The sequence below is a fragment of the Scophthalmus maximus genome, chromosome 19, assembly GCF_022379125.1.
Source record: "Scophthalmus maximus strain ysfricsl-2021 chromosome 19, ASM2237912v1, whole genome shotgun sequence".
NCBI lineage: Eukaryota > Metazoa > Chordata > Actinopteri > Pleuronectiformes > Scophthalmidae > Scophthalmus > Scophthalmus maximus.
In genome coordinates, this window is record NC_061533.1 from 18,603,640 (window position 1) to 18,616,655 (window position 13,016).

The 13,016-nt window shown below is 41.7% G+C and overlaps 1 protein-coding gene across 9 annotated transcripts in view; it reads left to right on the forward strand.

The window, feature by feature from the left end:
* The first annotated feature begins 5,799 nt into the window (after positions 1–5,799).
* pbx3b (pre-B-cell leukemia homeobox 3b) overlaps positions 5,800–13,016 on the forward strand; it is a 57,667-nt gene continuing 50,450 nt past the window's right edge. For 2 of the 9 annotated variants that reach the window (XM_035640802.2, XM_035640804.2), the window contains exons 1-2: positions 5,800–7,338; positions 7,939–8,018. In XM_035640802.2, the coding sequence (XP_035496695.1) occupies positions 7,091–7,338; positions 7,939–8,018 (328 nt within the window). In that variant the 5' untranslated portion in view covers positions 5,800–7,090. The remainder of the gene's footprint in view (positions 7,339–7,938; positions 8,019–13,016) is intronic. The other 7 variants (XM_035640803.2, XM_035640805.2, XM_035640806.2 and 4 more) reach the window with 4 other exon arrangements.

Below are 13,016 nucleotides of genomic sequence, written 5' to 3' on the forward strand. Positions count from 1 at the left end.
AGCTGACAGTCACTGGATTGTGGCCTTTTAATCAGCTGAAATATGTTGAAAATTTGTTAAATTCAAAGATGTTAGAATTAAAAAAATTTTGCCTTCTCACCGAGACTTAAATGGGAAGAATGAGTCCACTCTTATATTGGTACAGTCAAAATGAAGTGACAGCTGGCAGCATGTTAGCCTAGCTTAGCATAAAGCTTAAACTTTTGAAAAAGTATCATGATCCCCTTTCCAGCACCACAGAAGTTCACCAATTAACACATTTCTTGTTAATTGTTATTTTTTTTATATGTTAATAGTTTAGGGAATCTAAACTGCTTTTTTTGTTCAAACCTCACAAAAACCAAAGTATAAAAAAGGCCCATTTAACCCTGCAGTCAATCTTTGTGCTAAGCTATGGTAAGCCAACTTGCAATGAGCATACCTGAATCCATCATCACATTTAACTCTTGCCAAACAAATTGAATAATTAAGTATAGATTTTGTTGGACTTTTTCACCAGTGAAAACATTGTCAAAACATTTAAGTGCAAAATATGCTTTGTGCCTCCCTTTGCTGTTACTTAATTAATTTATACAGAAATGTGACAATTTTCTGACCAATACACTGATTCTGCTTTAAACACTTCTTCCATCAAGTGAGAAAAAAAAGACTGTAGCATGGTTCGTACATAAGAGCCTCATAAAAATAAGGAAACTGACTCCTGCAGCTCTTCCTGCTTTCCAGCAACACACTGAACTATGTGACGACGAGGCAACAAAGTCATCACTATCTACAGCGAGCGCTGGCATTATGCTGATGAATGGAGAGCCCTGCCAGATTACTTGATTTGATAAGCAGTACAACCCATCGGTAACATAATACATCACAAATTGTTTTGTCAACAATTTATGATATCATTTATCAAATGACCATCGCAGTGGGCTGAGTTATGGTGTCATAGTTGGCATAACGTCAATACACAAGCTGAGTTGAGGGCAGTCTGGCCACATTGATTTAGACACGCTACACTCTGACCTCTTCGGAGATTTTCTCTTCATTACCAGACAAATTGATGTTGAAGTGAGGAAAAAAAAAGGCGTAAAATTTTATGTTTAAATCTTTACAATTAAATATATGAAGGAGATAAAGTAAGGGAGATTAAGTCCAGAGTTAGTGTTGTGTGTGCCTGGTGCAGTTCAAGGAAGACTTCAGATTCACAAATTGGGAATGCATCTTAGCTTTAGTTAAAATAATTTTGACTTTAAAAAATGTCAAATGCAAATGAAAACCGTTGATATTCAGGGCTTGTTTGAAAATGTCCAATCTTGTCTTTTACATCAGTCCAACGTTCAAGCAGTTGATCCACATCAGTGTCACAGTTGGCCGCAGGGTGAGCACAGCACTGCGGACATCCCTTTCATCGCTGACTTCCTCCGGTGTTTTCTCGCATGTAAAGTTTTATAAATCTGTCAAACCACTGTGAATTTTGCAGTGAAAGCACTGCAATTAAGGTCTGATTTCACTCCGCTCCCGAGAATCAATTTGGGCTCCCGCCGGTGTGACAATTAAAATGTAAGACCTTAAAATGCCTCCCCAAGTCAATCCGGGTCTCTGGTATTGACCAGAATATATGGCCCATGTCCAAGCCACCACCACTCGCTGGCCAATCTTAAAGGTTACTGCAACCAGTACATGTACCCACATTAACAGGACACTCACCTCTCTGGGTTTATGGCCTGTGTAATAATTTTAAGCAAAGAGAGAAGTGCAGTCAGTGGAGACAGTAACAGCGAGCGAGTCGAGGGAGGACAAGTATAGTATGATTGATCGCGGTGAGCAGTATAGCTGTGTACCTCTCACCTTCCCCCCCGATTACTGCCTGCTCCTGAACTCTCACATCTGTCTTGACTTCCTAAAGAAACCGATTCCTTACTCTTGGGATTTAAACTTTATCAAAAGGTTGACTATTTTTAAGGGAGCATCCTGCTTTGTATTTGTGCAGCTATACATATGAATGAGGCGTCCATTGTGGCCAGAGTGGGACACGCAGTAGGAGTAGTTCATTGATTTAGAACATTTAGATGGTAATAGTTGAGGGAGTTTAAACTGCTTCTTTTGTGTGTGCGTCACCCAGATTTACAAACTACAAACAGAGTCGCTGGCTTAATTTACTCCTGTCCCACAAACATGTCGAAAGGTGTGTCATCTCTCTAATTGTGCATTTAACATTTTTAACATTTTTATTAGTTTAACTTTCACACAAACACTTGCAGCGGTTTAATAACCACAGGGGAGTTAACAACACCCATTAGCTGCATCTAACTTTCAAACACGCTACGTATTTTTGCATACGCAACATATGATCACCTCAAAAACAATGACACATCGCTGTAGATTAAACTGCTCATAATATAGTGTTATATAGAAATTAGCTCTTCCACAACCAGATGCAATAAAAATGCTAATTATAAATGTTTGCATCAGTATAATTTATTTAGTCATGTAATACATAATAATTATTCTGTTTTGAATCTGATATTTTTTTAACTTGATTCAGTTTTACATTGCTGGAACTTTGGATGAGGCCCCCTTGCTTGCATATTCCTTTACCACAGGGAACCAAGGAGCAGATTCAACAGATATTCATGCTACCTCTCTGTGCTTTCACGTGTGCAACCGTAATGAAGACAAAGTGCACGCATACCAGCGAGGAATACCAGGATATAAATAAGAATAAAGTATCCAAACCAAATGAAAGACTGTTCATAATTGGGTTAGTAATGTCTCTGGCACCGTCTGCGTGGTCATTTCCTCCAATCTCCCTGAGCAACAGGGGATCACACAGGCGACAGTCAGACCAGGAGGTAGTGTATCTCGCCGCTGTGTGACAGGCTACCGTATACAGCATTCTTTCACCATCTCCAAAACCAATTCTGATTCGAGGAAGCTCAGAGAAAGGACGAACATCGTCTGCGGATGTACTACAAGCAGCCATTTCGCAAATCTTTTAATGATTTGTGACCCCTTTGTGGACAGCGAAATTGTGAAATCATGCACCCATAACTTCTCACTTAATCTGTATTACTCTCATCACAACAGAGCAAGCCACTCTATCAGTAAATGCTAATCTCCTAATTAACAAGCTAATTAGGCAATTACAGCTTTGCAGAAGGATGCCTAAATGAAATATGACAACACAGTCACTTTCTACAGCACCTGTGGGTCTTTTCAGATGTCACAATGAGAAGCATGATGACAAAGTGTTGGCTCTACGCTCATAGGTGCTTATTCCTATGCCTCGCTAAGCTCGTTTGTAAAAATATTGTCATTTTATCTAACCCTAATGTACAGTACATGCGGAAACAACTTGTCGGATCACATGTTAATGATTTCTCGTCAAAAAGAAACTGAGCATTCGTAAGGATTCTTCTTTTCTTTTTATAGCAGCAGGTAGTCAGCGGAGTGGCTGGCACAGCCCCTCAGTTGTGTAAACATGATTTTGTGAACTAGGAGCTCCACAGTGTCTTACTGTAAGGAGCTGTCACATACGGAAATGAATTATGTTGACATATGGCTGAAAACAACGGCGAATAGGCCTGCTATGCAATGCAATGAAGAATCATGCACTGCAACAGAGGAGAGGAGCCCGAGCTGTACCTTTGAGCCCTTCTTGACAGGTATGTAGTGTGACTTGACAGCTCAGTATTTCAATGATAAATGCAGTAGTCCTGGGACTCCCATTCACTAAACTCAAGAGTGTGTTGCTCCAATGCTTCAAGGTCAAATGAATGAGCCGAAACCACACAGACTGCTAAATACAACGCACCCCCCCCCCCCCCCCCCCCCCCCCCACACACACATATTGAACTCTTGTGATATTAAGATTTCTAACTTCAGAAGTTTACACATGCAGTCATGTAAACCTGAGTGATGTTCTCAGGTTCCCATTTTAATGACACACTGGACACTTCAATACTAGTGTACAATGAAAAGATTTTATACCAGTAAGACATTATACATTTGCCTGGTATTTGCCTGTAGTTGTATATCAAATTAAATATGCTAGAATCAATGTGACGCTTCATTTATTCTGCGACAGCTTTTTGACTCATCCTCGGACTGCAAATTGAAAAACAAACAGGGTGCAGCCGGGTGATGTTCCTCGTCGTTGTCTGGTGAGATAATCAAAAGTTGTGGACGGTTATTTGAAGTAATGAATCACTGTATCATGACTACGATTGGACTGCTTCAAGTAAAAGTTCCTAAATTTTCTGAAGATGAACCACTCTGTTCTGACACCTACACATTAAATTAAACAAACAGATAGAGAGATTCAATAAGAATTGATGAAAACTGTATTTCATCATCAACCTATGAGGATGTCCATATGATCTTGGCTCAGAAAAGTGAGATAAAGTCTAAAGGCTTTAATGTCACTATCAAAACACTGTACACCTTGGAAAAATTCCCATGGCAAAATAAAACCAAGAGCTTCCGTGTCAGAGATGTTGGTGTTCATCAATGGGGAATTAAATCTAACATTGTCCTTTGAAAGCAGGAGCTTTCTGACATAAAGATGCTGCTATGCCTGTCCCTGCGTGTGAGAGTTTGTTTTTCTTTTCACCTTTTAATTTAGTTGAAGAAGAGCTGCCAGTGATGATGGTTTGTCTGTTTGTGGTATGTTTAACCGTAAAATAATCTGTAAACACTGATCGTTGAAAACGCTACGCACTGCCTTCAAAAGTGAAAACATTACAACCTTATGCGTTAAATGCATTTTCTGTGCACAACAGTAATCATCAGGCCAAATAAACAACAACAACAACAAAAACGTGGAGATTTTTTTTATTTTATTCAGAATTTCCACAGAAATATTGAAATTCGTATGGACTCTGTTCCCTGTGTGTCTCAGCGCACAATTTCAAAAAGAAAGTAATTAGTCTGACATCGAAGAAAAAAAACAAAAAACGATCGTAGTGACATATGAAATCTCTCTCTGTCTCTTCTTTTTAGCTAAATTAAAAATAAGGGTTCAGGGAAATGTTGGAAAAATACAAGATCTCCCCGTAATGCGTAACTCCAAACTATAACCATGCTTTAACACATGTATAGATTAATTTATTTTTCTGGGGTTTGGGGAGAAATGACATCCATAGTGGTTTAATCGGGATGCCTTGTGTAAGCAAACAGTAGACGAAGCAGCAGAATTGTGATTATTTATCTTGACTTTATGAATTTATTTATTCTTATGGTCATCATCAAACCCAAATCTAACATCCCCCCCCCCCTTCCCCTTCTGTCAAAAGTTCAACACCAAAGCGTTGAATTGCACTGCTCCTCTGTTTTTGGTTTCTTTCTGTAACACACCACTACTAGAAAATCTAACACCACACTCTTTATCCCTGAGTTGTCATAATGAAATGCCCATGCAATTTGGGCCAATCGCCATTTTCTCCCCCTTGTTCTCTCACAAATCCACGATCTAAATGCTTATTGTAGTGGGGGCACCGCATATTTGCTGCCTCGCATCCAGCTCAACAACTCGTCTGCTGCCATAGCAACTGCGGAGGAGCACGGAGCAGCGCCGCCTGCTTTGTGCAGTGGGCGTCACTCGTGGCAACGGCCAATCAGAAGTTCCCATCCTTTCGTACCAGCAGAGTGCGAAGATGGAGGGATGGCGTGGGCGGGCCCTCGTCCCCATGCATCTGCCAGTAATAGGACACGCGGATCGTCAGTCTTCGCCGTTCTCGCCCGGGATTGGTCGAGGCGCTTGCCTTCCCAATAATATAAACATGTCTGCCGCTCGCCTGGCTCGAACCACAAGGCTCGCAAGGGGACTGTGCAGTTCCACATCAAACTGTATAAAAACTCCCATTATGCATTTGCCCGCGCTGTTGCAGCGGCCGAGTCTTCATCACTGCGCGAGAATATGCACATAGGTGCACGTGCACGCGTGAGGAAACGAGGATACCCCGCTGCCGCCGCTGCGAGAGACGGAGAGAGGGAGAGAGAGAGAGAGAGAGAGAGACTCGGCCGTGCTTTCATCAATATAATCACCATCCTAAGCACTAGCTCTTAACATTTTGTTTTTCGGTGTTCGGGCGAGAAGTGACAAGAACACAGACCCCTCCTCTGCAGGGCGGAGCGTGCATTTTCATCTCGTCTTTCGAATGTTTTTCTTTTTTTTTTTTCTATTTTTTTTTTCCCCAACCCGGTTCCCTGCTCTGACACGTCTTGCACTGAGTGAGTGGCATTGGCACACTGTCAATCGCTCACTACCCGCTGCCATCAAACAACATAAAACACACACAGGCAGAGGCTGGAGCTCATAAATTTCAGCAGGGCGCGATATTATTTTTTTTTTGCGCAGCGCCTTTACACAGCGTTGTATCCTGATTAATTTCTTCTCGCTGTTGCTTTTTAAAAACAAAAACAAAAGAGAAATCTCCCAACTTTTTTTTTTTGTACATTTCATATTTTTTTTATAGTCGCATTTGGACAGCAGATTGTGTAATTTTTTGTTTCTCTTATTTTTTTTTACACACTGTCAGTTGTCGCCGGGGTCATTTCTGCACATTTTATAGTTGGCAACACCTGCAAGCCCTAGATTTTTTTTTCTTCTTTTTCTTTTTTTTGATTTGTTCACACGTTTCCACATTGGATATTTTTTGTTGCCGGTGCTTCACGAGCAGGATTTGGACATTTCGGAGAGGAACTGCGACGGGGATCCCATGAAGAGCGCAAATAGATGAGAGATCACCGAGGAGCGTTTCTGCCCGCACCAGCCGTCAAGCCCCAGAGAGAAGACAGATTGGCATGAGGATTCGCGCAGGATACGATGGACCGTCAGTTTTGACTAACAAGTTTTAATAATAAGACGAACAGATTCATTCATTTCATTTTTTTTTCTACAAACACAGCCGCGCGTTTTGGCACTTTTGGACCGCGCGTAAAAAAAAAAAAAAAGAAAAAGCGAGAGGACAGCGGGAACTTGGACACACGATTTACGCTGAAAGATCTAAAACACCAGTGCGTGTCCTCTGTATCCCCGGAGAACCCCACAGCCGTGCATCCCTCCAGTCTGCGGCATATGTTTTAGCCGATTTCGTATATGAGTTTTTCAATTTGTGTGGCCCAGTGCACAGACTCTTTAGCGGCTACGATGGACGATCAAGCCCGGATCATGCAGTCGATCGGCGGCGTGAGTCTGGCCGGCCACTCGGTACAGGGAGGCATGGCACTGCCGCCTCCGCATGGACACGACGGGACAGACGGAGACGGACGAAAACAAGACATTGGTGACATTCTCCATCAGATAATGACCATAACTGATCAGAGTCTGGACGAGGCGCAAGCAAAGTTGGTTGATTTATATGTTTTATTAACTTCGCCCCCCCCACCCCCCCGCAAAACGCTGAACGCATCATTGTTGAGTTGTGGCCCGCTTGAGCTTAACTCCCCCATGCATAACAGTAGACCGGAGTGGCTTTAATGATAATCTTACACCGAGGTGCATTTACTGCCTCGCAAAGCTTTTGCACATGAGAAAGTTGTCACTGAGGGAGCAGCTGCCTGTGCGCCAACGTGCAACTGAGACGGGTCGTGATTTTCCAAAAGAAAAAGTTTATGTGCACATATGTTCTTTTAGTAAATGTCCACACATCTGCAAAAGGCTTAAAAACAAGAAATGAATGCCTGTAACCTCTTTATGTAAATGAACTGTCATCGGGCATTACGTTTATGATGGATCATTGATATTAGTCTAATTAGATTAACAGATACTTTTATTGTCTTTTAAAACTTCGTTCAAATGGTCACATCTCAGAGACCTGTGTGTGGAACATTGCAACCCATGACATAGTGACGAGTAAACCTAATATCTTGAATGATCTATTTAGTCATTCTAGCATGTGATTGATCAGTGAACTTATTTCAGTATTGTTATCTTGTCTTATACTGAAACAGGAAACATGGACTGAACTGTCACAGAATGAAACCGGCACTCTTCAGCGTTCTCTGTGAAATCAAAGAAAAGACAGGTAAGGTCTTTGTTTAAAAAAATAATAATCCAACTCAAACTCAATATGATCTTGCAGAAAATTGGAGCCTCCACGCAATAGCACACAGACATTTTAACCTCCCAGTGATCAGATGGCAGCCTGTATCCAGGTTACAGGGGACCTCTGCCCAAATTAATCAATCACTTTCTTAAATATGTCATGATGCCAGTCCTGTTGTGACAGCAGAGGTATCCCCCCCCCCCCCACACACTGATGGTTTCCCTCCTTCCATCTTTCCCAGCACTGGCTGTTTGGATTTAAACAGAAAGTACACTCCAGCTTTCACCCTCTCTACCCTGGTACTGAACAGGATGGGGAGGTCCCGTAGCATATGCTCTACATAGCTGATATCACATAGAATTCATGCTTAATAACCTCACAACAATTTCCCACGTTTTCAACACGAGGAGGCAAAACTTAACTCTCAGTCAGCAATTGAACTGCAGCTGGATGCAGACAGCTTCTGTGCAAACGTGGGAAGTTGATTCTTGTAAAATGCAAAAAATAGAATCATTTTCTAGAAAATAATAGAAAAGATTATAATTTTTTGAAAAATATTTATATTTGTCCTATATTGTGCAGTTGCTCTCCATAAGCATCGAGTCAACAGATTTTCATGACGAGGGTTGAAAACTTAAGGCTAAATGTGTGTGCACACACACACATAGGAAAGACACCTGAAAATATAGCAAATGTTTTCATGTCTCATACTTTTTTTCCCTAACTCATTCGTTGCTACAGTATGTATTTCTAAAGTCTCCATTGTACATACAGACTGTAGTTTCTACACTTTGCCCATGTTTTTTTGGGACATATGATGAACTGCATCGCTTTAAATTCTTAAATGAAGACTTAGTTGTTTTTAACATCTTTACACAGACCATTTTCATTACGTCTTATAAAATGCGCTTGCTCTGTTCTTGAAAACACCGACCAGATGCTTCAAATTTTCAAATTTCTGTTCATCACTATTTAATTTCAAGTGATATGTACATTTCTGGGGTAAAGAAAAATAAGAGGACGAAGGAAGTAACACTGTGGTTTTAGTGTAATTCAGCATATCTGACACCTTGTCAAATGTGTGACCTTTGTGCAGTTTATGAGGAAATTGATTTGGGGGAGATCATAAAAGTTTTATGAACTTCCCCAATGCAGGTGGCGTTCACAGGGGCAGTTGGAGGGTCCCCCGTGTCGCCGAGGTGCTCTGCTCTGTTTGTCTGTCTGTTGACTCAAGACGGTGTGAATGAGAAAGAAAAACAGACGATGCAGATCGCACATCTCTCAAGATGCCAGCTTCTAGGTCTTTTTTATGCTATTATTGATTTAATGTGTAAGTGTTTTCCTGCACAGAAGCACGTATGCATCTCTTAAACCTCAGTGGGGAAAAAAAAACATATATAGAGAAGTGACTTTTTTCAAACTCAAGACATATTAACATCCAGCTCCGACCTCGGTGCTTAACTGCAAGTTCCTGAAATCCAAGACATTAAAGCAGCTTGTTTTTTGGGACGGCTCTGGTTTGAATGTTGTTGCTGTCAACTATGAACTGAGATGAGAAAAAAAACAAAAACAACAACAACGAAAAACAGCAAAAATGAAAATTACCCCAAAAAATAATTTAAATTACCTTACAGTGTTGTGGAATAAGAGTCTGTGAGAAAGAGATGAGACAGGGAGAGGGTGAACGAGCTTGTGTGTGTGTGTGTGTGTGTGTGCATGGTTGACCTGTGGTTTAGAGTCACAGCCTCTCCCTCTTAGCCATTGACAGAGCTCAGCTGGTCCGGTGGCCTTGTTGACCGCTCTGTTTTTCCAGCACACACTGATCCTTTCACTGGCTCCTGTAGCACCGCTCGCTGGGCTTCCTTTGGCCCTTTCATGTGCGCTCAGATGGCACAGGGGCCGCTGTCTCTCAGCCATGGGATCCACCGTCGGCTGAAAATGCCTTTTTAATAATAAATTTGAAAGCAGTCCAAGAATCATCGGTGTAATTACTGCGCACATGTATCATGTTATGGAGACATGTTGTCTAGTGCGCGGATGAATAGTGCGTCTAAGGTCTGGCTTCGGAGCCAGATGTGTTTATGTTAATTTTTTTTTGTGACGAGAGGTGAGACAAAATTGAAAAGGTGAAAAACAATCTTTATTCTTATTTTCCTAGATTTTTCATGTGGAGGCACAGGCGTGCATTTTCTCGCACTGGCAAGATCATCTGAAGACTTCTTGAGGGTGTTTAGAAGTTTCTGTTGCTCTCCTAACTGTTATTACACAGCTACAGTATATTTCTGCATTGCTAATGCCCTAGAAGTATTAATTCACTTTGATATGCTAATTAGAGAGCATTATGCAAGAAATGAGATTAAGTGGCAGCATGAAGTCATTTGCCTGTCACAAAATTGAGAGTTTTTAGCAGGAGGGTTTTTTCTTGGTTTTGCATATAGATAAGCTACACGTGAGATTGGGATGGCAAGTGGTGTTCTTTGTCCTTCAGTGTGTGATGTTTTTCTTTGGGGTGCGTACATAAAAAAAAAAAACAACTTTTCTCTTACGTTTGAGGACAAAGGATACGTTCATACGTACAGCAAGCTGAACCCGTTTACCTGTGGGCTGCATGAGAAGACAATGAATGCATTGAGAGAAAATGGCCTGTGTTTCGAATGACTTCTGCAGTTATTCCTCATGTGCTGGGTTTGTTTTACCCTGCTGACTACTCCCTTGTCCTGCTCTCATGCTTGGGAGAGAGGCTCGCAGCAGCAGCAGCAGCAGCGGGAGCAGCAGGAATAACAAAGGTGAAAGATTACCTCCATATGGTATTTCTGACCAGGAAAAGAGAGGTTCTGTTGCAGGACTCGTCTTTGATGTGAGGTTTAATCAATAGAAAGAGATTACAGAAAACTATTACAGGCTAAATCACAGAGTGCCACAGAGAGGCTTAGCCCTCTCCACAGCTCTCTCAGCTGCATGGCGCTTCTTTTGGCTGCGTATTGACTTGTTGTTTTCCTGACCTTTGACTCGTCAGGTTCAGAAACGGGGGGGGGGGGGGGGGGGGGGGGGGGTCTGGAGAGGTAGGGGAGGGAGAAAGAGAGAGAGAGAGTCTGGCAGATTCGGACTGATAAATGCTCCGGCGCAGTGTTTAAAGCACTGGATTAGGGAGGGACTGCGCTCGCAGTCGGGGCCAGTGTCGCCGGTGCTTGGCACATATTTGATTTGGCTTCTGAGAACCGCTAAGCATGCCTTCATGTATGTTTATTGGTTGGCCTATAGTTATAGGTAACGATCAGCGGGGAAAGACTGTGTTAACTAAATACAGTTCAGGATGAGGCTGTAATTAACCACATGCAAGGCTGACTAAAAGCATTACCTGGAGTAAATAGAGTTAGGTCTGAGGAGGTAAGCATTTCTGAAATCTACAGGGAACATTAATTTCAATGTTTCCCTGACAAAGTTAATGAGCCTTCTCATTCCAGTTAGGTTATTATTATTACAAATTATTATAATTGTTATTATAATTATTACAATAATTATTATTACTATTGTTATTATTAGTATTACAGCAGCTGCAGCTAAATTAAAAGGCTCATTCTCATGAGCCAGAGGAGACAAAATGTATTTTACTTGACTTTATTTTCCTACCTTAAAGGATGTCTTCGTGCTGTAAAAGCTCCAGTAAATACACGACAGAGAACAGAAAGCTATTCAGCAGGAGAGACAATTGACTTTGGCTGCTTTTTGTCTCAGAGAGCCCCAGTGAAGCGGCTGCAGTGACTAGATAGTGTTGTGCCGAATGGCTCGCGCACAGCTGGGTGCCTGGCCGGCTCAATAGCAGGGCCACTGGTGCTTCCTCCTCCAAAGCTCGAGGGGGACCGGGGAAGACGTGGTTATTATCTAAGTAGCTCCCAAATACCCTCCATTTCCCCATCAGCGAAGATGAAACGAAAAGGGAGCCAGACAAAGAGGATGGGGGGGGGGGGGGAACAAAGGGTATACATAGCAGTTTCATTTGGAGGGGTAACTGCTTTTGTGCTGTAGAGAGAGATGCCTGTGCACCAGTGGTGCCTGGTATCCGGACGCACGGCTCCTCAAATCTTTTTTTTTTCCTTCTTTATTTTTTTGCACAGTGATTCAGTGCTGTCCCTCCATCTGCACAACACGAGCACCCATCTTGCGCACGTCTCCCTCGCTCCCCCTCCGTCGCTCCAAGAGCTTTCTGCGGGCTCCTGCGCGATCAACAGCTCCTAATTGTTTTTTGCACATACGTTATGCAAATGAGTCTTTATGGCAACTGGCATAACAATTAGCATCCTCCAACAATATTTTAGTAGGTTAATTGCGAAATTTCTGAATTGTACATCTGAGTTGTTAATTAGGCATGACAGAGGTGTTGAAATAGTTATCTTCAGGCGGTGGCAGCCAGCAGTGGCTGCTTTGGATGCAAAGAGGAAGGATTGATTGAAATTCGTTTACAGCAGTGGGGACGTGCCCCCTTTTTCTTTTTGTGGCATCTGTTTGTCGCTGAATGTAAAAAAAAATGTAAAGCTGAAGCAGCCAGGGAGAAGTCAGTTCACATGATGACCTAAAACGCTGAATAGAGATGTGATTTAGGAAAGATTTTTTTTTTGTGTAAATGCATCACTGTGGATGTGCTCTTAAAATACCGTAAAAGACCTTTGACCTGCTAGACATACTGAAACTAAATTTTCTCTTTTTTGATTTTCAGGAGTGCATTCCGTTAGTAATTTTTGTCTTACTAAAAAAAAAAAAAGATGAAAAGCTTACAAACTATGATAATTAACAAAACATTCAAATGAATGATCATGATAATGTACTTTATCGTAATCGTCTGTTATCATGTGTCTTTGTTTGATAGCACGTTTGAACCAGAGCGGACTCTTATTCTTTCCGCTCTCACCTCTGTTCATTTACAGCAACTAAAAAAGAAAAAAAGAAAAAACACTTTTGCTTTCAACATGAACTTTTCCC